This window comes from Amphiura filiformis, chromosome 15, assembly GCF_039555335.1.
Source record: "Amphiura filiformis chromosome 15, Afil_fr2py, whole genome shotgun sequence".
Classification (NCBI taxonomy): Eukaryota; Metazoa; Echinodermata; class Ophiuroidea; order Amphilepidida; family Amphiuridae; genus Amphiura; species Amphiura filiformis.
The window spans coordinates 23,964,681-23,986,713 of record NC_092642.1 but is presented as its reverse complement, the minus strand read 5'-3'; the positions used below and the strand labels follow the sequence as shown (position 1 = coordinate 23,986,713).

At 36.0% G+C, this 22,033-nt stretch overlaps 2 protein-coding genes across 2 annotated transcripts in view; both read left to right on the top strand.

Moving 5' to 3' along the window:
- LOC140171417 (annexin-B12-like) overlaps positions 1–3,416 on the top strand; it is a 46,467-nt gene extending 43,051 nt beyond the window's left edge. Inside the window, exon 21 of the mRNA XM_072194675.1 lies at positions 1,544–3,416. Coding sequence (XP_072050776.1) covers positions 1,544–1,678 — 135 coding nt within the window. The 3' untranslated portion in view covers positions 1,679–3,416. The remainder of the gene's footprint in view (positions 1–1,543) is intronic.
- A 14,393-nt stretch (positions 3,417–17,809) lies between these two features.
- The window catches only part of LOC140170822 (uncharacterized), a 116,271-nt gene continuing 112,047 nt past the window's right edge, over positions 17,810–22,033 (top strand). Inside the window, exon 1 of the mRNA XM_072194040.1 lies at positions 17,810–18,318. Coding sequence (XP_072050141.1) covers positions 18,265–18,318 — 54 coding nt within the window. The 5' untranslated portion in view covers positions 17,810–18,264. The remainder of the gene's footprint in view (positions 18,319–22,033) is intronic.

Sequence of the window (22,033 nt, the reverse complement as noted above, 5' to 3'; positions counted from 1 at the left end):
GACATATTCACTGCAACGGTGAATTGACGGCATGTTTTTGTAATTATATATAAGCCTGCCAAGCAGTGTCCGAAATAAGGAAAATATGGAGGTTGTCCCAAGGACAACTAAAGCATAAATTCTACTTGTCCTCAAAACATTTTGGTTGTCCCCAAACTGTGTCATATAAAAGAGGTAAAATAATATGGTTGTCCCCAGTGATTTTTGGACAAGCGGACAAGAGCAGGGTTTTCTTTAACGCACAAAACACGCGTATTTACGCGTTCAGGCACTTTTCTGACTCCTTCAAATCCCTAGTTCCAAAGTCCAATGCGTACAAAATCTTGAAAACGTACACGTTCAGATATTGCAAGAATTGAATAGAGAAACATCTGATATTGTGTATTTATGCTCGGCTTTTGGTATTTCGGACCTATAGGCCTACTCCCGATATGTAGGACAACGAAAGGCTTTATGGACCGGCATTTCACAATTTTCAGCTTTTCAACTGTTCAAATTTAAATTTTACACAGTAATAGTGCCAAAATGGTCCACCAAATCGCTTCAATTAGGTCTTCATTTTGCAAAATTTTCCAAGTTCTAAGGGGGTAACATCACCCTGCGTAGTTGATAAACAAATGGCCACTTTCACTTCTGCTAGCTTCTGCTTTCGAAATTTGCCAATTTATGTTTAACACAATTTATAGGCCTACCATAATAGGGAAAACTTGTCGTCCACGAAAGACTCCATGGACTGCTCATTTCACAAATGTTCGGCTTTTTTAAACTAAAATTTTACACATTAATATTGCCAAAATGATCCACCAAATTGCTTCAATTAGGTCTTCATTTGGCAAAAGTTTCTTACTTCTCAGGGGGAATCTTTAAATATTATTATTTTCTTCTAAAATTGCCCCCCCCCCTTCTGACTGCTCTAGATCCGCCACTTCTCCAAACAGTGGCGAGATTTCTTTTTGACTCGGGGGGTGTCTTGAAGTAGTAAATCCAGCACCTTTTGGAGAAAGAATAAGTTTATGGTACAACAAATTTTGCCATTTTGAAGCTTAACTGTTGAAATATGGTGCAAAAGTGGAATAAATCATGAGAAGCGCGTAAAAATGTGCACTTTGGGGCTAAAATGGCCAAACATGAGGTTAATTTGGTCAGAAACCCACATACAGGCGTCAACATTGGGGGATGATTGTATGGACCATCCCCTGGCAAAATATTGGGGAGATTCCCCCCCCCCACCATTCCAATCCGGATCTACGCCTATGGCTCCAAAAACACACATATTGTTAAAAATGTCTTCAAAAATAATATTATAAAAATACCCCCTTGGGCAATGTTTTTGACTCCTTCAGAGGAAAAACTCACAATTGAAAGGGTCAACAAAATTTGAAAATACCCCTTCAGCAAAATGCTTAAAGAAAACCCTGGACAAGAGGATAAGTGCTTATTTTGAACACTGCTGCCAAGGCTTCCTCGTGTTTTGTCTATCATTATTAGGCACATCAAAAACTACACAGTTCATTGAATTAATTTATTATTTCTCTCATTTCAGATTGATCTTAAGGAAATCAAGAAAGCCTTCTTGGAGAAGTACAACAAGACACTGTACAAGATGGTCAAAGGGGAGACTAGCGGAGACTATGAGAAACTGTTGCTAGCTATCATTGGGTCGGATATCGATATTTAGACAGGCAGTATGTGGGCAACATGCGAGGAGTCTATCAGTCTAGTTCATATTGTATGGGAACAAAATGAGAAATATCTGTATATCTTGGGACAATTGTAAGTCTTTGTTATGTGTATGGAAACAGCAGCTCAAAGTGATGAGAATCTTTTAAACTTGCCAATATAGGGAGGTTGGGGTGGATTCAGAATTTGAAGCTGCGACTGGGGGTCTCAGCTTAACTTGTAGCCAATAATGTTTAAAGGGCCCTGCTTCATTTTGAACAACTCTGTATATATTACACCACAGGGGGGTCAGAACTTTCAGGCGATAATAAATACAATTTAGAGCATTTAAATTAACTATGTTCCACATTCCATGCTCATTGGTATTGAAACTGGCTGGAAATGAGACACAGTGACATCCTTCCTGTTATTGTCCACCCACCAGTAGGTCATGGTCACTACAGAAAACCTTGAATACATATAGGCCCGGGATATAGGCCAATGTATTTTCAATAAGAACCTATCCACCCATTCAATAACATTTTCCCAAATGTTTGTCATAACCTCCTCATTGTTTATTAGATGCAATTTTGCCAAAGAGAGTTGTGACCAAAATTTGTGCCAAAGTTGGGTGAGAAATTCTGTTTGCTGATGTACATTCCATCATAGTAGATACATGTTACAGTCTTTCTATAAGGAGTAATACAGCCAGACTCCTCTTAGAATTAATGAATCACAAATCATAGGTTACTATAAGAGGGTACCTATAGGGGTACATTTTGCAGTCTTTCGGTTCCATTAAATATTACAACACAGCCAAATTCCTAGTGGAATTGAGATGTCACAAAACGGCATAAGAGGGTGCCTGGAAGGGGGGGGCATGTTGCAGTCTTTCTGTGCCATTAAATAAGGAGCAACACAGTCGGACTCCTCTTAGAATTAACAGATGACATTCATATGTTATATGTGGTGTATGAGGGTACCTTTGGAGTACACATGGTTACCTAATGTGCTTACAAGAGCAGTAAAACTAATGAAGGAGTACACAGTCCTGAGTAGTTTATTTTGTAGAGTGCCCTGATATTTAGGAGGAGTCTGCCTGTGCATAAATTGAACTATGCTTTGTTTCCCTACACCTATACAAACACTTACAAACTATAAACAAAATGATCAAAATTAATAGTGGATCTTCAATGGTAAATGTGTGTTGTAGCATAGATGATAGAACTCAAGGATCATCACGCTGTATCTATGAGAGGAAAAAAAATATAAAATGCCCATAATATAATATAAAATCATTTCTATGTACTTCAAAAATTAGCTCGTTCACGTAGCGGTTCCGTTGTCCCACTGGCCTACTTCACGTAGATTGCATGGCGATCGGAGTGTTATCGTCAGAGCACCTCGGACTATTCAAAAATATGCATTTTGCTTTTAACAGCAAATCTTAAAGGAGCATTTTGTGATTCTAGCATCGTCTTTCTATGACATGTTTCAGTAGATATCTCTGAAAATTTTGATTTCCAAAATTTCAGTTGACTGAATTATGCATGATTATGTCTATTACATTGCTCCATATGCTACTGTGCAGGTAAATACCAATTTGACGATATTTTTGCCAAACAAAAGAATATGAACTTTCTGAGAACAAAGTAGGGGGATGAGGCTGTCGATCACAAAATGCACCTCTAACTTTAGCATTATATACAGCCAAAAATCATGCTTACCAATGATGCACTACTGTCTGTTCAATTAGCTTAGATTCTTGTATTTTTAAGATATTTGAAAAAATAACAAATTTTGGTCTAAGTCATCAAAGAAAAGTGTTAGCACAGCCTTAGACCCAATGTGATTTTAACTTTTCAAATTCCAACGTTCAATTTAAAACCCCATTTCTTTTCAATTTTGCCTCATTTTAGGCAGTTACTTGGGTCCACCAAAAGGGTTCGCGACCTTTTCACAAATCGAGTGGGATGGTCCATTCTCAACTTAGGGCATAGACCCTATCCAATTCAGCAAAACAATCTGTCCTGCCATTTCAATTGTTATGTCGTTCCGGTTATTGGATACATGTTTTTGTTGCACGAAATTATATGCGCGAATACGTTTTATGCATAACATTATGTTGAGCATTATCTTTTTCCTAAACAATGACATTAAAATTATGGATTTCGTTCTTATTTCAACTGGTTTACAATGTAAATTGAGTTTTGTTTAACACCATCATTTCTTTCCAATAATAAATATAAATACGCAAGGAATGTATTTATATAAGCTAGGCCTATTCTGGAAAACCTTAGTTCATATTCACATTTTTATAATAACGTAATGATTCAACGGTTTCAACATAAAAAGTTAGGCCTACTGGCAAATATATCTATTTAGCTGGACAATACTTACTGATGCGGATGGTCGAATACTATATCTCAGCGCATCTAATTATTATGACATTCGTCCCCATTGCACTAAATGGACTGATGCACAAAAGTTTATGGTACCCGACAATCGACGGCTTGTTAGAAAATCGTGGGAAAAGACCAAAATTGAAAAGAAATGGGGTTTCAAATTGAACTTTGGAATTTGAAAAGTATAAATCACGTTGGGTCTAAGGCTGAGCTAACACTTTTCTTTGATGACTTTGACCACAGTGTTTTAGTTTTTCAAATATCTTAAAAATACAAGAATCTAAGCTAATTGAACAGACAGTAGTGGCGTTGTACTAAATCACACATTGAATCATGCTATTATTTGCTGAATAGTATGGTAATTATTTGTGGGACTTCAACAAAGTCAATTATGCACACTGCAACTCGCTAAAAAGAATTGTCTTAATTTTTCAAAATTATTTGCTATGCAATTGTTTCTAGAATCACTGCAATAGAGCATGCTGGAAAAGTAAGATTGCGCAACAGCTTCAAGTACGATGACCCTGAGTTCTATCACATATCTATGATCCTAGCCTCGTTATAATCTCTCTCCACGGAGGCAACATAAATGATATTATTCAGACATTTGCAATGTTCATTGCTTTATAATATAATAATGTATCTATTTTACCCAAAGATTTTATTACTGATGTTTATGGCCTTAAATTGTGTGTGGTGATAGGTGTTAGTGAAAGTACAGTGATTTGAATGTGTCTAATGTGTATTATTCTGTCGATATTAGGGATTTATTATTGTTTAGTTGGTTTCATCAAGTACAATAATATCATGGTGCTCTTCTATTGTACCTACTGGTTGGAATGTGGTTCATCTATAATTATATCCTACTATTAGTTATAAAACCCTGTGGTATAAGACACATGTAGGGGCAATAACAAAGATCTTGCCCTACATACCAGAGCCCCTAAATTTATGATTTATTCCATATTTGGTCATGTGGTAAAAAATTAGTGGACTGGGCCAAGATCCAGGTTTCTGCAAGGTAGGGTGGGCTCAGAGAAGATATCTTACACTTCCCACAATGCATTTCTTCCCTGTACTAATTTGCTATTCACTGCAACATGGGTCGACAGTGATAAGAAATACCTCAATTGCAAGATCTAGATGAACTCTGTTGATTGAGGTATTTTTTGTAACTATCAACCAATGTTGCACGGAATAGCAAATTGGTGCAGGGAAGAAATGCATTGTGGGCAGTGTAAGATATCTGTTGAGGTGGGCTTATAATTAAAGACACAGATAAAAAGAATTTATCGCGTCTGACGTCATCTGTCAATCAAATTCGAGCACGGTTTGTTTACAAGTGTCGTGATGATGACTTGCTGAACGCGGATTTATAACCGGGCGCCTTATTGTTAATTTTGCACCTTTCGACATGCAAACCATCTCAAGAGTTAGGTCTTTATAGTAGGAAACTTTCATAACCGAATGCACCATGTCCACAATGCCTAGAAAAGCTGCTTTTTGCCTTGTAAAAGTACGGACTTTTTCGTCATTTGCTGCTATTCCTTTTCTCCGATCAGCACCAGATAGATCGGTCTTCCTTTTACGTGCTGATTAACCTGTGTAAACCAATCAAGGATCGTATTTGACAGTGACATCAGACGCGATAAATTCTTTTTATCTCTGTCTTTAATTATAATAAAAGGTCAACAGTCAGTGGAACAGTGGTATTTTTTAACAAAGGCAAGTTGTATACCCTGCTGATTGTGGTTCTGTTCATCACCCTGTATATGGGCCCTTCATCAGTCCAAGATTCAGATGAAGTGCCAAGATGCAGGGAAGTAGTAGCATACTGTTCCACCTGCTCATAATCTGATGTACTACACAGCCGTTTTCGCCAAACGTTTGTCAAACAATTGCCGAGCACAAACGTTTGTCAAACATTTTCGTAAACGCCCGCAAACGTTTGGCAAACGTTTTGATCGCTAAATGTTTGTCAAACGTTTGGCGAAAACGGCTATGTATATTTGTATTCAGGTTAGGCCTATGCGTAGTGAATGTAATGGAACACCACAACATGTACATACAGTCATTCACCATCATCCCAGGTAATCATGCTCGTCTGTCAGTACACAGTTCTTTAACCCCAATATACTTGTACAATCATAAGATGACCCTTGAATCTGTTGGGTACAAAAACTCATACTCCACAACTTGAGGTCAAATATTGAGCCATGATCATTGAATTTGGGTTAAAGAACGGTGCCACTGGAGTTGAGACTGGCTCATGTTGTTACACATAGGTCACATACACTGCAAAGAGGAAAAGACTTTATTATGGTTGTAGGCTATCTATTGGGTTAAAAGGCCTGTTGGGAATAGAAAGTTTCCTTCTGCACTCAGCAAATTCTTTAAATGTTGTTATACTAAAAGTAGCAGTTGATAGTGATGTGGTCGTAAAGATGAATTGGATCCTAAACAAAAGCAGCTGCTCTGTCCAGGTTCCTGTGACATGCATTTGTGAAACTGCTCAATCTCTACAATCCTGATTGGGTGTGCATTTGGCTGGGAAACTTTAACCCCCTCCACACGGGGTGTTGGTTGCAGATTGCAAGTTCCAAATTTTCTTTAAAAATGCAATATTTTAGAATTGTACATTTTCGTGACCATATTTGGAATCAGCATGAAAAGTGCATTAAAATTAGTGCAAACAAGCCCAGTATTGGTTCAGTGATTCGTGAGATAGCTCTTGATATTTTGAAAAAACAAATATCTTGAAACTTGTGACTTTTTATGTTGAAGCCTATGGTCAGAATGTTAAGCATTAAAGAATGCTTTTCAGCTGGTGTGATCCTTCCTATGTGAGCATGTTGGTATGCCCAAACTATACAGGTTTTCATAATGCTATATTCCAATTATTTTCACATCTGTATCACAATTATTCTAAGCCTTAAAAAGGGAAATTTAACCACAAGTTACCCATAAATCACAATGAACGTTTTGCTACAATGCAAAAGGTGGTTTTATTTGTAATGTTTTCATTGTTAGCAACATGGGAAATGCAGTCACTGAATTGTATCCAATAGTTTCCTGATGACAAAAAACCACCTCAATGGCTCATCACTATCATCTGCACCATGCACTAGGCTCCACAACATGCTCATCTATCAGGGGCACAGTTCTTAAACCCCAATACATTTGTGCATTCACTGATTGACCTTTGAAGATTTGGGTACAAAAAGTCATACTCTGCAACTTGAGGTCAAATTTTGCACTATGATTATGTAATTGAGGTTATTGGACTATGCCATTGGGATGAGGCTATTGTGGTCCATAGTGATGACTTAGTATTAGGACTAGTGGGTTGGTATTCTGACTGCAAGGTCATGTACAGTGCATTTACTCAGTATACTATAAGGGCTGGATTCTCGAAGCATGGCTAGTGGTCAGGCTTCCTAAGCCAATAGGTTAAGGGTCGGTTCATAGTGAATATTCGAAGGCGAATATTCGTTGTCGAATACTTTTTGTGACGTCAAAATATATACGGCAACGAATAAAATATGATGACACGCCGAGTTGAATCGGATTAAATATCGCGCAACTGATAGCGAGATACTATTGATTTATATGAAAGGCTCGAGGTCACCTGAATATCGTTCGACGAACGATGATTTCAAAAATCCCCAATAAAAATTAACCTGCACAGTTGTGCAAAATACGCCTGGATAGTTCAAAAATGGCTGATAACGAACTGAAAGAAAACGTTATTAGTGCGGTACAAGCGTATCCATTTTATATGACATAAAAGTAAGGGACTATATAAAGACGTCCAGAAAAAGGAAAATGCCTGGCAGGCAATAGCATTACAATGCTGTAGTGATGGTAAGTTATGTTTTATGCAAATAATATGATATTTAGGCTTACAAACATAACCTATGTACAAGTGAACGGTTCATTGTTTGCTAAATCCAAGCGAGATCACCCGAAAATCTATGCAAGAGAAATTTCTACTGCTGCTGATGAAAAATCCTAGAATGCGTTTGGAGTTTTTTTTCTGCACTTTACCAGTAGGCTAGTAATAAATTCATAAAAAAATAAAAATCAAATAAACATTTAGAGCGAATGTTTTTACTCACTGCTCATCTGATCCCCTTTCCCAGGAAATATCGATACTCCTTGGTTTTTTCCCTGACTTTCCAGACATAATTATGAGTAAACATCAAAATTAATGTTTACAAAACGATCAAATAATATATACATTCGTTTGCATTTTGTACATTATTAATAATATTAATAATGTACAAACATTAAAAAAGGGGGCCTAAGAGTATGTCTATTTTTGATCATATACTAATTCCGCCATGCCCAAAGATATTTTATATATGAAATCGTGTAAAAACTGACCCCTTGTAAATCTATGGAACCCCTAATTCCAATCAAAAATAAAAACAACTTTGTTATCAAATACACTAGGACTATACATTGTATTACAGGAATTTAATAGATGGACAGGTGCATTTTAATAAATAAATAGATTAACACGGGTAATGGACGAGAAATGTTTGGCAATACCGGATTTACCACATAGGCAGTGAATAAAGAAATTAATAAAAATAAATATAAATTAAATGAGAAAATGAAAGCAAGGACATTTGGTGAAGTATTGTTTTAGAATGCGAAGGAGTCCTACATGTTATCCTGGCCCAGGACACTGATTAATGTAAATTCGACCCATAGTTATTTTATCTACTTTTGCCAGCATTCAACCTGTTCAAGGTGATTTATGCCTATTTTAAATAAAATTCCGAAATCTGAAGTATCAACGTTGTATCGTGCACAAATTATGATCCGAGACTATTTCATTTGACACGGTTGTATGGATTTCAAAAGATCGGTCCTATCGAATAGATATCGATTAGAGAATTACAGCAAGAGACTTTGAGGATGCCGTAATCCTCTTGACCATCAACCAATCAGATAGACATATTTCAGAAATATATTCGTAGAGTTGAAACTTGTTCAACTCTGGAAATATATATTTCAAGTAATCTCGTTTCACATTTAGCAGCAATTTTGTTGGCAATAAAGCCACGAAGGGGCGGTAATGCTAATATACGATTTCAGTCAAATATTGGTTCAAATATTCGACTTCGGTGAACTATTTGGCTATTCTTTGCCCAAAATTATGAAATGTATATCAGAAACAACTCTTAGGAGGGTTTTCGAGTAATTTTAACGAAACAATTTTGGACTTGACGCTTAACTGTGGTGTTCTAGGGGAATTAAAATATCACAATTAACATGTTTAATTCAAAATCGTTGTCCTACAAGCACCTGTTAAATGGCTCATTCACATTAGGTATAAGTTGGGACATTATTAGATTGTGTGAACATTACAAATACAAACAATAAGGTTGAAAAACAAAAGCCATTTAAAAATTAATTTAAAAGATCGTCTATTTGTAGCTTTATCACACTGAATAGACCAAATATCTGCCTCTGACGAAAAAAATGTTTTCCATGCTGCTTTGTTTTGTAACGTATGTCATTTCAAAAAGAAAGAAAACAAGGCCGATATTACTTTTTAAAAACTCAACGCATTACTATTAATAGGTCTATAATTATAATTATAATGTTATAATGTTATAGATAACAATTAGCCATGTGTTTGATAATTACAGAAAATAAAATATGCAAAATTGCTTCTCAAAGCAAATTAAATTACCTGGAATATGATTGTATGGTGTTAAAGTATGCAGTTTGAAGTGAATTGTAAACAAAATGTGAAAAAAGAAATGGACTTCTTGCATTATATGACCACTGTGGGTCACTTATATTCAATTTGCTCCTCCTGATCATCCTCCACCCCGCAAATTATGCTAATTATATACCAATTATTCAAATGTTAATACTTTTTTACAACATTTATTATGCTTACTGTATTGGTCTCATCACAAGCTTTAGTTTGACACCAAATTTAACTACATAGGCTGTAGGCCTCCCCGGGGTAGGCCTATATTATGAACCCCAAAATGTTACATCTCCACTTACAACGCATGTCCACTTATTGACTTATTTATTGACTTATTTATTTATTTATTAACTTATTAATTTATTTATTCATTTTTATTTTACAGACATTAAATCATGACAGTAGTTCAATATTGAGTTTACCTATTATTGTATTGACTACGTTAAAGAAATTCTCTAAATTTTGCTTACCTAGGTCAACGGGCAATACTTGTTAACAGTCGGGCAACGCTGTGAATTGGAGAAATATATCTTTCTCCGGTTCATAGTTTTATATTCGAAGCCGCATATATTTTGACGACCAAAAAGTATTCGAAGCCGAATATTCGCCTTCGAATATACACTTTGAACCAGCCTTAAGCCCAATTTGTCTGATATACATTTGTACCAGTGTACAATTTCACATCAAACATCACCTAGATAGATAAATCAATAAAATTGATCCACATTGGTAGATTGGAAGGAAGCCTGACCACTAGCCAAGCTTTGAGAAATCGGACCTAGAAGACATGATTAAAAGAATAGCGCGTTAGTGATAATATGAGAAGGAGAAAGAGGGGAAATAAATGGAGAAAATAGATCAAGTTAAAAAATAGATGTTGAAGAATTATATATATATACAGCATATTAATCATCATGAATCTATGCCATGAAGAAACCCCTGTTAATACAAATAATCATATAATTACATCAAATGATAAAACAAAGAATCATATTTTATAACATTAGCAGGTAATACATGTATAAAATGGTATATTAAGTTGTATGTGAAATCACTGAATTTGCCCAAGTAATCCACATCTCATAAATATTCCTTTTTGTATTAATTTAATTTAGTGTAATTATTACAGTACCTTTTCTAGTTTTTATATGTTCATTCTTTGTTTTATTTCTTTCAAAAGTTTATGTATAAATCCAGATATTATATATTTAGAAAATTATATAATAATTATAATAATTACTATATAGTATACATCAATAACATATAATGTAAGAACACAATTATTATCATTTGTAAAAATCATATAGATTGTAGAAGATGTCTTGAGATAGTTAATGTGTATCCTAAATTATGCAGCTATTGTGAAATAAAAAGAGACCAGACTAGAATCTTATAATGGTAGCACAATTATCACTTGGTGGAAGGATTCAACCATTTTACTTGTACCCATGTGTGAAATGGAACAATCCATATTTCACTTTGTGAATACATGCCTGTTAGTTTCAAGCATTGGGCTATTCTAGTTGAAATCCACACACCCCCTATGGAAGACATGACCTTAATCTCCCACACAGGAAGTGTGAATTTCAAATGGGGTTACCTGAATGGGTGACTCCATTTGAAACCTACACAACTTTCTAAGACAATTTTGGTCTCAGACAGCTACACTATCCACGTCCATAGTAAGGGGTGTATGTATTTCAACTGGAATAACTCATTACACTCATAGAGTGGTAATATATTTGTATACTACCATTTCTTTATATAACCATGTATGTAAAAATTTAAAGGGTCTGGTAAATCTCCCATATTGGAATGTCAATCATGGGGTCCCAAATAGTATAAATGTCAAGGCTATGGTATATCTCCCATATTAGATGTCAATCATGGGGGTCCAAAATAGTATACCACCTGCTGTTAATGACACAAACTTCCGAAATCAATAATATGCATCTTTAAAGTGACATCCTTAAATGAAAACCAAAGAAATTAAAATAAATTGGAATAAGAGGACTTTAGTATTTAATTCTATTATCAACTTGTTGCCCTTCTTTGTATATTTCAGACACAAGATTAACAGCGTTGATTAAATACGCAGGTCATACAAATATAATTATGTGAGACTGATTTCATTTGTAGTTGTATAATAATTGTTATTGGACTACGTTTTTGTTGTATTTTGGTAATCAAAAGTTAACTTCCAATAAATTATTACTCACAGCTTTCGCCATCTTGGCTGATCTGGCTCACTGCTTCTCCCGGTTGAGTGATTTCATGCATTTTCTGATTCTCCTTGTGAATGACTTTGAGTCGGTATCAGGTAATTTGGCCTCCTCCCAGATCATCTGTTATCAATCCATCAGCCAAGATGACGAAACCGACTGTAAACTATTGTTTTATCATGTTAGATGGTATTGCCCGTTTAAGATTTTTTTTTTGGTCAAAGTTTATACAAGGTTTCCAAGGTCAATGTTTATACAAGGGTCAAAATTCAAAACTGCTCTTTTTTTTTTTTTTCTTCTTTTTTTTTGAAACCCATACCAAAATGTTCTCTAATCATAAGGATTCAGAAAATGTATATAGTTTGACCAACCTCCGACATATCATTCTGGAGTTATGGCCCAAATGGCAACTGTTACATTTGAAGAGCCACAGGGGCTAAATTAGAAAAAAAATGCCAGAATTTTGATGAAAATGGTCTCAAATTGTTGGCACTCTTATCTTATCTTATCTAGTAAAGAATAGTTACAACTACCTGTTTGGACTTGTTACCCAAGTAAGCATTCAGGGAAATATCAGTAGGTCAACATCAATAGGACTCAATTGGCAATGACCTATTTTAGCTTATTTTGCAGTGTTACCTAGGCAACAAGTTATTCTAGGTGGTCCAAACTATTCTGTGTTAGAGTTATCACATAAAGAACCATTTGAGACCCATTTCAAAATTGGGGCATTTTCTATTTTAACCCATGTAGAGTCCCCTCCCCCATTTAACCTTTTTGCTCGTAACTCCACAATGATAAGTCGTACAGAGTGTCCCAGAATGATCTATACCGTGTTTGAAAAAAATATTTAAAATATATAGTCAACAGTGTATCTAATTTTGATAAGTGCAATACAATGGCACACATGTCACCTTCTTATTCTGTGACTTTCATGGAAATAGCTTGATTCGTTTTGGCGTGACATTGATATTACTGAAAATGGACGAAAATTGCATTTGTGTAATTTACACCGCAAAGGCATCATAACACATGGATGCTTTATCACCATCGTCCAGCCGTGCTGTGCAATGTATTGAAGAAATCCTACATTCTTTTATAGCATGTATAGGAAATACATCAAATTTGGCACAGATGTAGAGCGTACAACGTTGAACAATTCTTGATATGGAATTAGGTGAAACATTGCAATATGACTTCAGATATTTAGGTTAAAAAACATACTTTTTATGTAATGTTTACCAAAATGTTTACCCAAAAATGTCATTATTACAGAGAATATAACTTCCTCAAGGATCCTCCGCAGTCAATTTTAATCTTCTCCGTTACGTAGCTGTCGGTTTGCCAATATACTATGGACATAAATAAATGCTACGACACAAAGGACAAACATTCTCTATACTTTTATGACAAATCCATCTTTGCAGGCATTAAAAATGATGAAACTCAGACACCGCAATAATTATCTTCAAAACTGCCAACAAAGAAACAATAGTATAAGGTCACTAAAGCGTAACAAATCCTTTATTCCATACAAGGATTACTTCGTAACATCATAAATAGTTAGGAAAGTAAGAACAAAAGTACCTGCATAACATTTTCCAAATAACTTTGTGCTGAACAGCTAGTAATTTTACAGATTTTCAAAATGGGTTGTTTTGTGAAAACCCTAAATTCACCATTTTTACGCAATATCCTGTAACTTCTATTTGAAACGTCCAATTTCTAAAATCTAAAATTTCTAAGAAAGCTAAATATATGTAAATCTTGAAATTTAAAACAATACTACCAATAATAAAGCCCTTCATACCTAAATAAATTCAACTTTTTCGGTATAGATCATTCTGGGACACCCTGTAGGTGTGTAAAACTATGTATTTTCTGAATCTTTATGACGAGAGGAATTATAGTTTGGCACATGTTTGGACAAATTGGACAAGTTTTATAATTTTGACCCGTGTATAAACTTTGACTTTGGATATCTCTAATTGCCCAGGGGTGACAATTTTACACCCCTCAGAATCTTATGTGCCACCCATCTAACAATAATCAACAAAGAAAAGCACTTTAACTGGCAAAACCAACCTACCTTGCTCTTACTATTTGGCTAACAAAGATTAATTAACTTTTGATTATCTACTAAAATCCTACGCAAGGAAGTTCTAAATCTACTGTACCGGCAGCAAATGCCAAATATCAAAACCCCACAGATACTGGGCTTAGAAGATCCGTAATATAGCTCGACATATATTACAGTCCAGATTCCATGATCAAACAGTGTTAGCCATTCAAGATCTTTTGTACCATCAACAACCCGCATATGGAATGCTCTCCCTGCGCATACCCTTGCTATCAGACCTCATGCCAGCTTTGGCAATGGGTTAGCTATCTGGGCGCAAACCTGTCAGTAGTTTCTACAACATGATAGTTTCAGTGCCTTGATATGTCGTGTCCGATAAAAATATATTTATACTCAAATTCCTAGAAAGGTTCCATGCATAATGAGATCATGACTTGAATATAGCACTCGGCTGCTGTAAATGTGTCAGGCGATTTGTAGGGCTTATGATTGTTACTTGTCTGTTGTTTAAATTGTATCATTATAAGGACAGTCAATCACACCTTAAGGCACTTCAATATATGGGGAGCTTGTTTCCAAAAGTAGATTTCATAAATCCAATTTTCGTCGCAATTAAATTGTGTGCCGAACATGAAAGAGAGTTACCTTTGATCCACATTCCAAAAGTTATAACCCTCTGTATTTTCCGGAAAATTTTGGTAAATTTGAATATAATCCACTATTATTTTTAAGCCGAAATAGTGGAAACGTGGTTCTTTTATCGTTGTAAAACATCGATAAGAATGTTCTTTAAGGGATGATATCAAAACTTGACCGCCGGTTGACCGGCGTGAACCGCATTCCATTATAACAACAGATACTGTCTTCAACCGGACGTAACCGGTCGAGTTTTGACCAAATAAAATCAAGAAAACGTAAAATGAGTGGGATTTAATTGCACACGAACGAAACTTGTGTTGTTTTAAAAATGTGCAAAATTGTCAGTTTTCTCACAAAATAACAGAAAATTGAAATTCAAGCATGCAGTTAAACATGTTGAAGAGTTATTTAATGTGGTTTTCAGTGTGATTTGATATTGTCTTTCAAGTGCGCCTTAAAGCCATATTATAACATTTTCAAACAAAATAGATTAGCATTTATTTGCCACAAAATGTTAGCTTTTACTGTCAGATATATCCCCTTTTATTTTTGAGCCGAAACAACTACGGCAAAGCAAAGAAAATTGGAATTTACTACCAGCGCACATGTCGCCAATACGTACCACTCCTTCGGTCATGTTGTGGTACGACCCTTTGTTGTGTATATCACCGTCCCGCACGCCGTGTACGTACTGTGTGTTATGAACATCGTGTATGCGTTCGACTAATAATTCCATCGTAATAATAAAGCGCCGAATCCGGCGTTTTATTCAAAATCTCGGATTTTGACAAAACTACAGCACCTAGAGTCTTGATTTTTGCAGGGTATATTGGTTTAATAAAGTACAATTTAATCGTGTAAAAAAAGGAATTTTAAAAATTCAGTGAGGGCGTCTTCCTCAGCAAATGTTATAATATGGCTTTAATATGAAATCAAGATTTTAGGTAGTGTTTTTGTTTGTTTGTCTGTTTTTTTGTTTTTTGTTTTAAATTGGTCAAAACTGTTTATTTCAAAATTGTATTAATCTATACTTGTGTCCGAATATAAAGAAATAGGCCTACATAGAAAAGACATTGAAAAAAGACTGAAACCAACCCTGTTTTTAAGCGTCAACATAGTGGTATCTTTCATTGGGTAGAAAATAAACGTAATGAAAGAAGTGCAGCAACCGTATTTTTATTTAAAAAAACGTTGATTTTCTCAGAACTATACAAATTTGATTTTGATCCCTTTTAAAAACACTTTTCATATGATTTGAAATTACTTGGTACTCTAGGTATGCTATGTGGTAAACGCAAGTAAGATTTAATCTTTCCCTAGAGAAGTCCTTTTCAGAGGGCTAAGAAACTCTTCATATGAAACTCTTCATATAGGCTATAAACAAAATTTGAGCGATATTCTTTATTTAAATCGGTAATATATCTAGTCTGATTTGATTATGGTGTGGTTGTTTAGTAAACGTTTCAACATCCTAAAATGATGTAGTAACGTTTCAAATTCCAGAATGTTAAGATTTTTCACGGACTTGCGCTCAAAAAAAATCGACATGATCACAAAAATTTAGGCGGGCGCGACGGCTATATGCTAGTGATCATGATCTTGGGGGTGTGGTTCTAGAGAGGTTAAAATTTTCGATTGGGGCAGGGTTTGTAAAAGTAAGATATAATGGGTTCCCGGTCCCCACACTCCGTGCATCCGCGGGTATTCATGCTCGTCGAAAATTTCGCGAAGGGGTGTTTTCAGATGAAGAAACGCGATTCGCGAAACACACAAAAAAGGGGTGTTTTTTCAAACCTCGTGTTCGCGAAATTGAAAAAAAAGGGTATTTTCATCGAGCAGCCTACGCGTTTCTGCCAGAAAAGGGTATATTAGAAATATCGTTCGCGTTTAAGCGAAAATAGGGGTATTCGAAGGGCAAATAATTCGCAAAATCGCTAAAAAAGGGGTGTTTTTTCCCTAAAAAAGCGAAATGAGATGCACTGGGTGTTTTTAAAGTTCACCGACAAGCATGAATACCCGCGGATGCGGGGACCGGGAATGGGTTTAGGCTAAAGGTGTCTCGAGAAGACTACGGTTTTACGATGGGTGCAAATAACCTATGTTTGAAAGCGTCATTTTCAAATCTAAAAATAAACACCATACATGTACGGCTTTACGATCGCTGGCTTAGAGGTTCATGACACACTCAAGATTATACGCCTAAACTTTGGTAAAAATGCAATTGTGGGCGTATTTGAGCTTCTTAATGGCGTGAGCTCCCGCGTGATGAGATGGGGGGAGCTGCTCTCTGTGGGCGACTTCTTTAACCCCTCTATACTCCCGTGAGATGTTGGCTGCCGTGATATTTTACATTTTCAGGCCTTGTACTTTTATGTCCGTTTTCGTCAAATTTCTCCCTTGAAAGATGCCTTGCTACCCCCTTGCCCCATTTTAGCCGGATAAGTTTTTAAAGTCGATTTACTGTTTGTGATTTCTGGCCCTGTGATTCGATACCGCGATTGCATCTTGGATGGACAAGGGTTACGTTAAGCGTATAACCTTTGGCATATTTTGAGTTGTTTGGCCAGCCATGGCTAGTATGGAACACCAAGATTGCATCTTGAATCCTTAGCTTATGTGTATGGGGCCCTTAAGAATATCTTGGCCTGGTTTGAGCCTCGTGCATGGCCAACGACTAAATACTGATACTAGGCGGTTATCTAGGGCGATTAAGTTTAAAGGACAGCAAAGTGTAGGGCGCCCAGAAAATTTAATTTTGTAATGTAGGCCCTATCCTTTATATTTTGAACAATAGGCCTACATATATTAGTACGGGGAAAACAAAAACACTTGGTATCTTTTTGGCAAATGGTTGTGAAATAGGCCTAGGCCTATACACCGGGTGATCTATGAATATTTATTTTGGTTGCCATCAGTTTGAGTAAATTTACATCTTAAGCGTTGCTATCAAGCAAACATCCGGAAGTAAATAAAAACCAAAGTTGTTCATTAGCTTCCTTTTGAACAGATTGTGAGAAATGACATCATGCTTGTAAACTTGTTGTAGGCTATCAACGGAAAAAAACTTTGACAAATTCAGTAGTGACAGGAACACTAACCCGCCAGCCGAGTCAACCCCTGCGAGTTTCCTCAAAAAAAGACCTGGAACTATTAATTCAATATATGCCTTCCAAGTTCATCTGTCTCTCAAACTTTCTCACGTCGGAGTTCACAAAGGCCCGGGAACCTATGCTTGAACTTTTTCTGCAATAGACCTTAACGTTCCTCGGGCTTTCAACAGGGTTCAGTAGGCCTATACCTCCGTTCAGCGCTGAGTCTTTCATGGGCAAAGGTCGTCATCTCATATGACATACTATCTTATATTTCTTGTCTTGTGATTTGGAGATATTTCAATGAACGTAAACTGTGGATCTTATCTATAGCTGGAAAATTGGATTATGTATACATTAATGCAATAACACCTGTTTACAATATTGGCAAAACAGACCTGTTTACTGCACGTAAGGCATCAACACGACTAGCAAGATGAACCGTCATATATTTCTACTTCTTTGCATATTTGTTACCGTTTATATTCAGGTGAGTGAAATAATATTTTGTTTTAAAATTTGATTTTTTTTCCTTTGGGGTGGGGAGAAAAGAAGCGAAAACAGAGATGATTATTAAAAAATGCGACACCTTTGTAAAATACGCGGCTCCAAATCGGCATTGCATGTTTTTGACTCAAATTCAAATTGACAGTATTGCGTTATAAAATTTTAACTCGCACAAAATAACTCGCTCGGCCCTATTAACAATTATGGCGTTTTCTATCTTTATCACATCACCAAAACCGTGTGGCTGATGGGGAAAGGTGCCCCTATCATGGACCGTTGGTACATCACAGGTCGTCGGTACCGACGGTCCCTGAGCCCTAGTCCACTGAGGAATATCATTGCATTTTGCTCAAAACTGCGATGTCAGTGTCAAGTTTTCGAAACTGCACTTCAGATTGCTCTGCGTCAGATGAAATTGCACCAAAACTTTCAAAATGGGGTGCAAATGAGTGTATAAGGCCTACTCAAAGTAAAAAAAGAAAATAAATCGAGAGAAATGACTGGGTTCATTTCTCTATTTTTATTATTTTATACCTCAAGGTTTCTACCGAATGGGTGCGTACCCAATAGTGGGTCTACCCAAAACAAGGAATATTTATTTTTTTTCCTTTGAGTTGTTAGTGGAGATCGTCCCCACCCGTACCCGTCAAGCACGCCACTGGCTAGCAGCCCAAAGGTATATGCCGGCCCCTTGCCCTCTCCCCTTCGCTGCGCCACTGGACATAGAGACAGTGACGTAGCCGAGGCAAGGGGGAGCTACCGGTACCCCATGTGAGAAGTCTTTTCCCCTCTTGCCCCCTCCCTGTGAGAGGCCTTTTTGTAATTTTTAGCCCATTATTGCCTCCTGGAAATTTGCCTTCCCCCCCCCCCCTGAAAAAGTCCTGGCTACGCCCCTGCATAGAGAAGATTTAATTTGTAACAACTATAGGCCTATCCATCAATCTCCTTTACATGATCAAAATTATGGTGATATCTATTAAAGTGAGGTATGCCTTATAGCTAGTATAGAAAAGCTATAGAGGAAATAATTCAGTGGGTGCTGGAAGTTCAGCGTTCTCTTCAGGAAGCCAGTTGTTATGTTAGCTCTTCCTTTGTCCTATATATCATCCCCTGCGTGAGAAAATAATCACTAAACGATAAGCTCAGGGCACTATCAGTCATTCGAATAAATAAGAATATCTTTAAAATCACCAAAGATCAAGATTGTTGCATTTTTGTTAGTGATTGGCTTAAGACCGAAAACAACCCAGTGTAAAATGTTACATTTTGACAACGTCAGTTGAGATTGCCCGAATGGACACTTGTCGCTGGCTTCATGCTTCACATTTTATCACCACCGCCGTTTTATTCCTTTTTTGTCATTTTAATATCCTTCACTTTTAGGCAATTCCTATACACATTTTTCCCTATACGTCGTGCGATTTTTGTAATAAGGCTTGTAACGTAGCCAAATTACATCTCTTCCGAGTTATAATCTAATATGGTCCTAAACCCATATACACATTTTGAACTTATCGTAAAAAATTCCTGTACACCCTTAAAAAAGTTCCAAGCAGAAAAGGTCCTAAAGGTCAGAAAGAACCATTTAGACATAAAATGGTTCTGTATAGGGCCATAAAGAACAATTTAGTTCTTGCAATTTCCAGGACCCCCAGAACCCTAACTGTCCCGTATGTACCCCTAGAACCATGAAAGGTGACGGACACTTATCGAAACGTCTGCATGAAAGTGTGTTTTATGTTGGACTAATAATATGAAAAAAGTAAAAATTTAGACATTAGGTCAGAAATAACAATTTTTCCACGTGTAGAAACCATAGAACCCTAACGAATATGAATATACTCAAGAGCGGAGTGATGTGCTTACACTTTAATTTCGTACTATTCATTTAAAAAAAAAGAATCCCTACTCATTTATTTTTGATCCCGAACTATTCGTTTTGACGAGATATATGCCTATATGTTCATTTTGATTAGGTTTATTATCGCTTTGAACCGACAATCTTATCAAAATGAATAGTTTTCTACTTTCCGTTTTATTTGAACAATTAGTAACTATTCATATTGACAAGATCTCCAACTTATTATTTGACAAGATTGTCCATTTCATTTGACAATATTCTCCCTCTGACAAGACAACCTACTCAAATTTGATAAGTTGGGTCATTTTGTCAAGAATCTATTCATTCTATAATAATTAACAAGATCACCGTTTTAAATGACAAAGTAATTTTATCAAGTTTGATGAGTTTCTTAGTGTCATTTGGATGAGAATATCCGAGTCATTCTGAAGAAAAATGTATTATGTCCATGCATCTGAATAATTTTCCTTGCCAAATTTGACCAGTTTCTATTCAAAATGAGTAGATCGTGTTACCTATTATTTGTCTTATGTCTGTCCTTGTCTTTGTCCTGTGTGATGCATCGGATTTTTGCTTGCTTGTTTGTTTGTTTGTTATATGAGAGATGGTATAAATAATGTTATTGCTCAACTTCTGATTTTCATTTGAATTTGGAGTTGGAAGATACCTTCTCTTAAATAACATTATTGCGAACCACCAGCATACATAACTCGATGTAGAGAGTCTTTCCTATTCAGAGGAAATATTGCAATTACACACCTTATTGCCTTTTAACAATAACCATTGACACTAGCACATATCAGAGAAGATGTAAGAAAAGGATGGAGAACAGAATTATATCCTTGAGATAATCCCGTAGGTAATCCTGTTGCACCTATCATAGTCCTTTATTCTCAAGTGGTGGGTTAACCAACAGTTAACAATGAGAGGAAATTCCTGAACCTAGTTCAGTTGGGGATGATTTGAAGTGACCGCCAATTATGACCATTTGGTATTTAATACCAGCAATGTGAAATAATGTAGTGCCAAAATAATGTACCCTTTTACGGAAGGAGCAAAGTTTAACAAGTTATAACTCCGCTTCTGAAGTACGAATGTCAGCGGCGAATGTCAGGTTATTATTTCCCAGTCTTTAAAAAAAATTGCAGGCAGAGGTGGGAATCGATCTCGGTACCTCCCGGTTAAACAGCACTGTGCAAGACCACTAGACCAACTAAATATCTGTTGTGAGATGTGTGACATTAATCTTTGATATTGTTTAATGGAACAAATCGCGGAATTAAATCAGTAATAAAAGAAATAGATTCTTATATAGCGGTCAAATTAGATAAAAGGGGAAATATTTGTCCCTGCTCGAAAGAAAATATAGGTTAGAAAATTATCAAATAAATTTAAATTACAAATTGAGATTTTATATTTCTTTCTTTCACGAGGCGACATTATCACAGACAAACACTGTATAAGCTAAAAACTCGACTCTCATCACCAGATGCTGTCATTTAGCTCAATGGTAGAGCATCAGACTGCTGATATCAATATCGTTGGTTCGAGTCCTCCTGCCAGCAATGGTTATATTTATGATTTTAATGCTACGCTAAAATTTGTTCAATTTTTTCATTTATTTATTTATTTATTTATTTATTTATTTATTTATTTATTTATTTATTTATTTATTTATTTATTTATTTATTTGTTTGTTTTGTTTATTTATGTAAATAATTTGATATATTTGAAAGAGGTATTTGAGCAATTTTATAATCCTATGGGGTCATTTTGAACCCCACCCTCCCAACTTGCCAAACGCACAACACCTATGAGTTTGCATCATACATGTCAT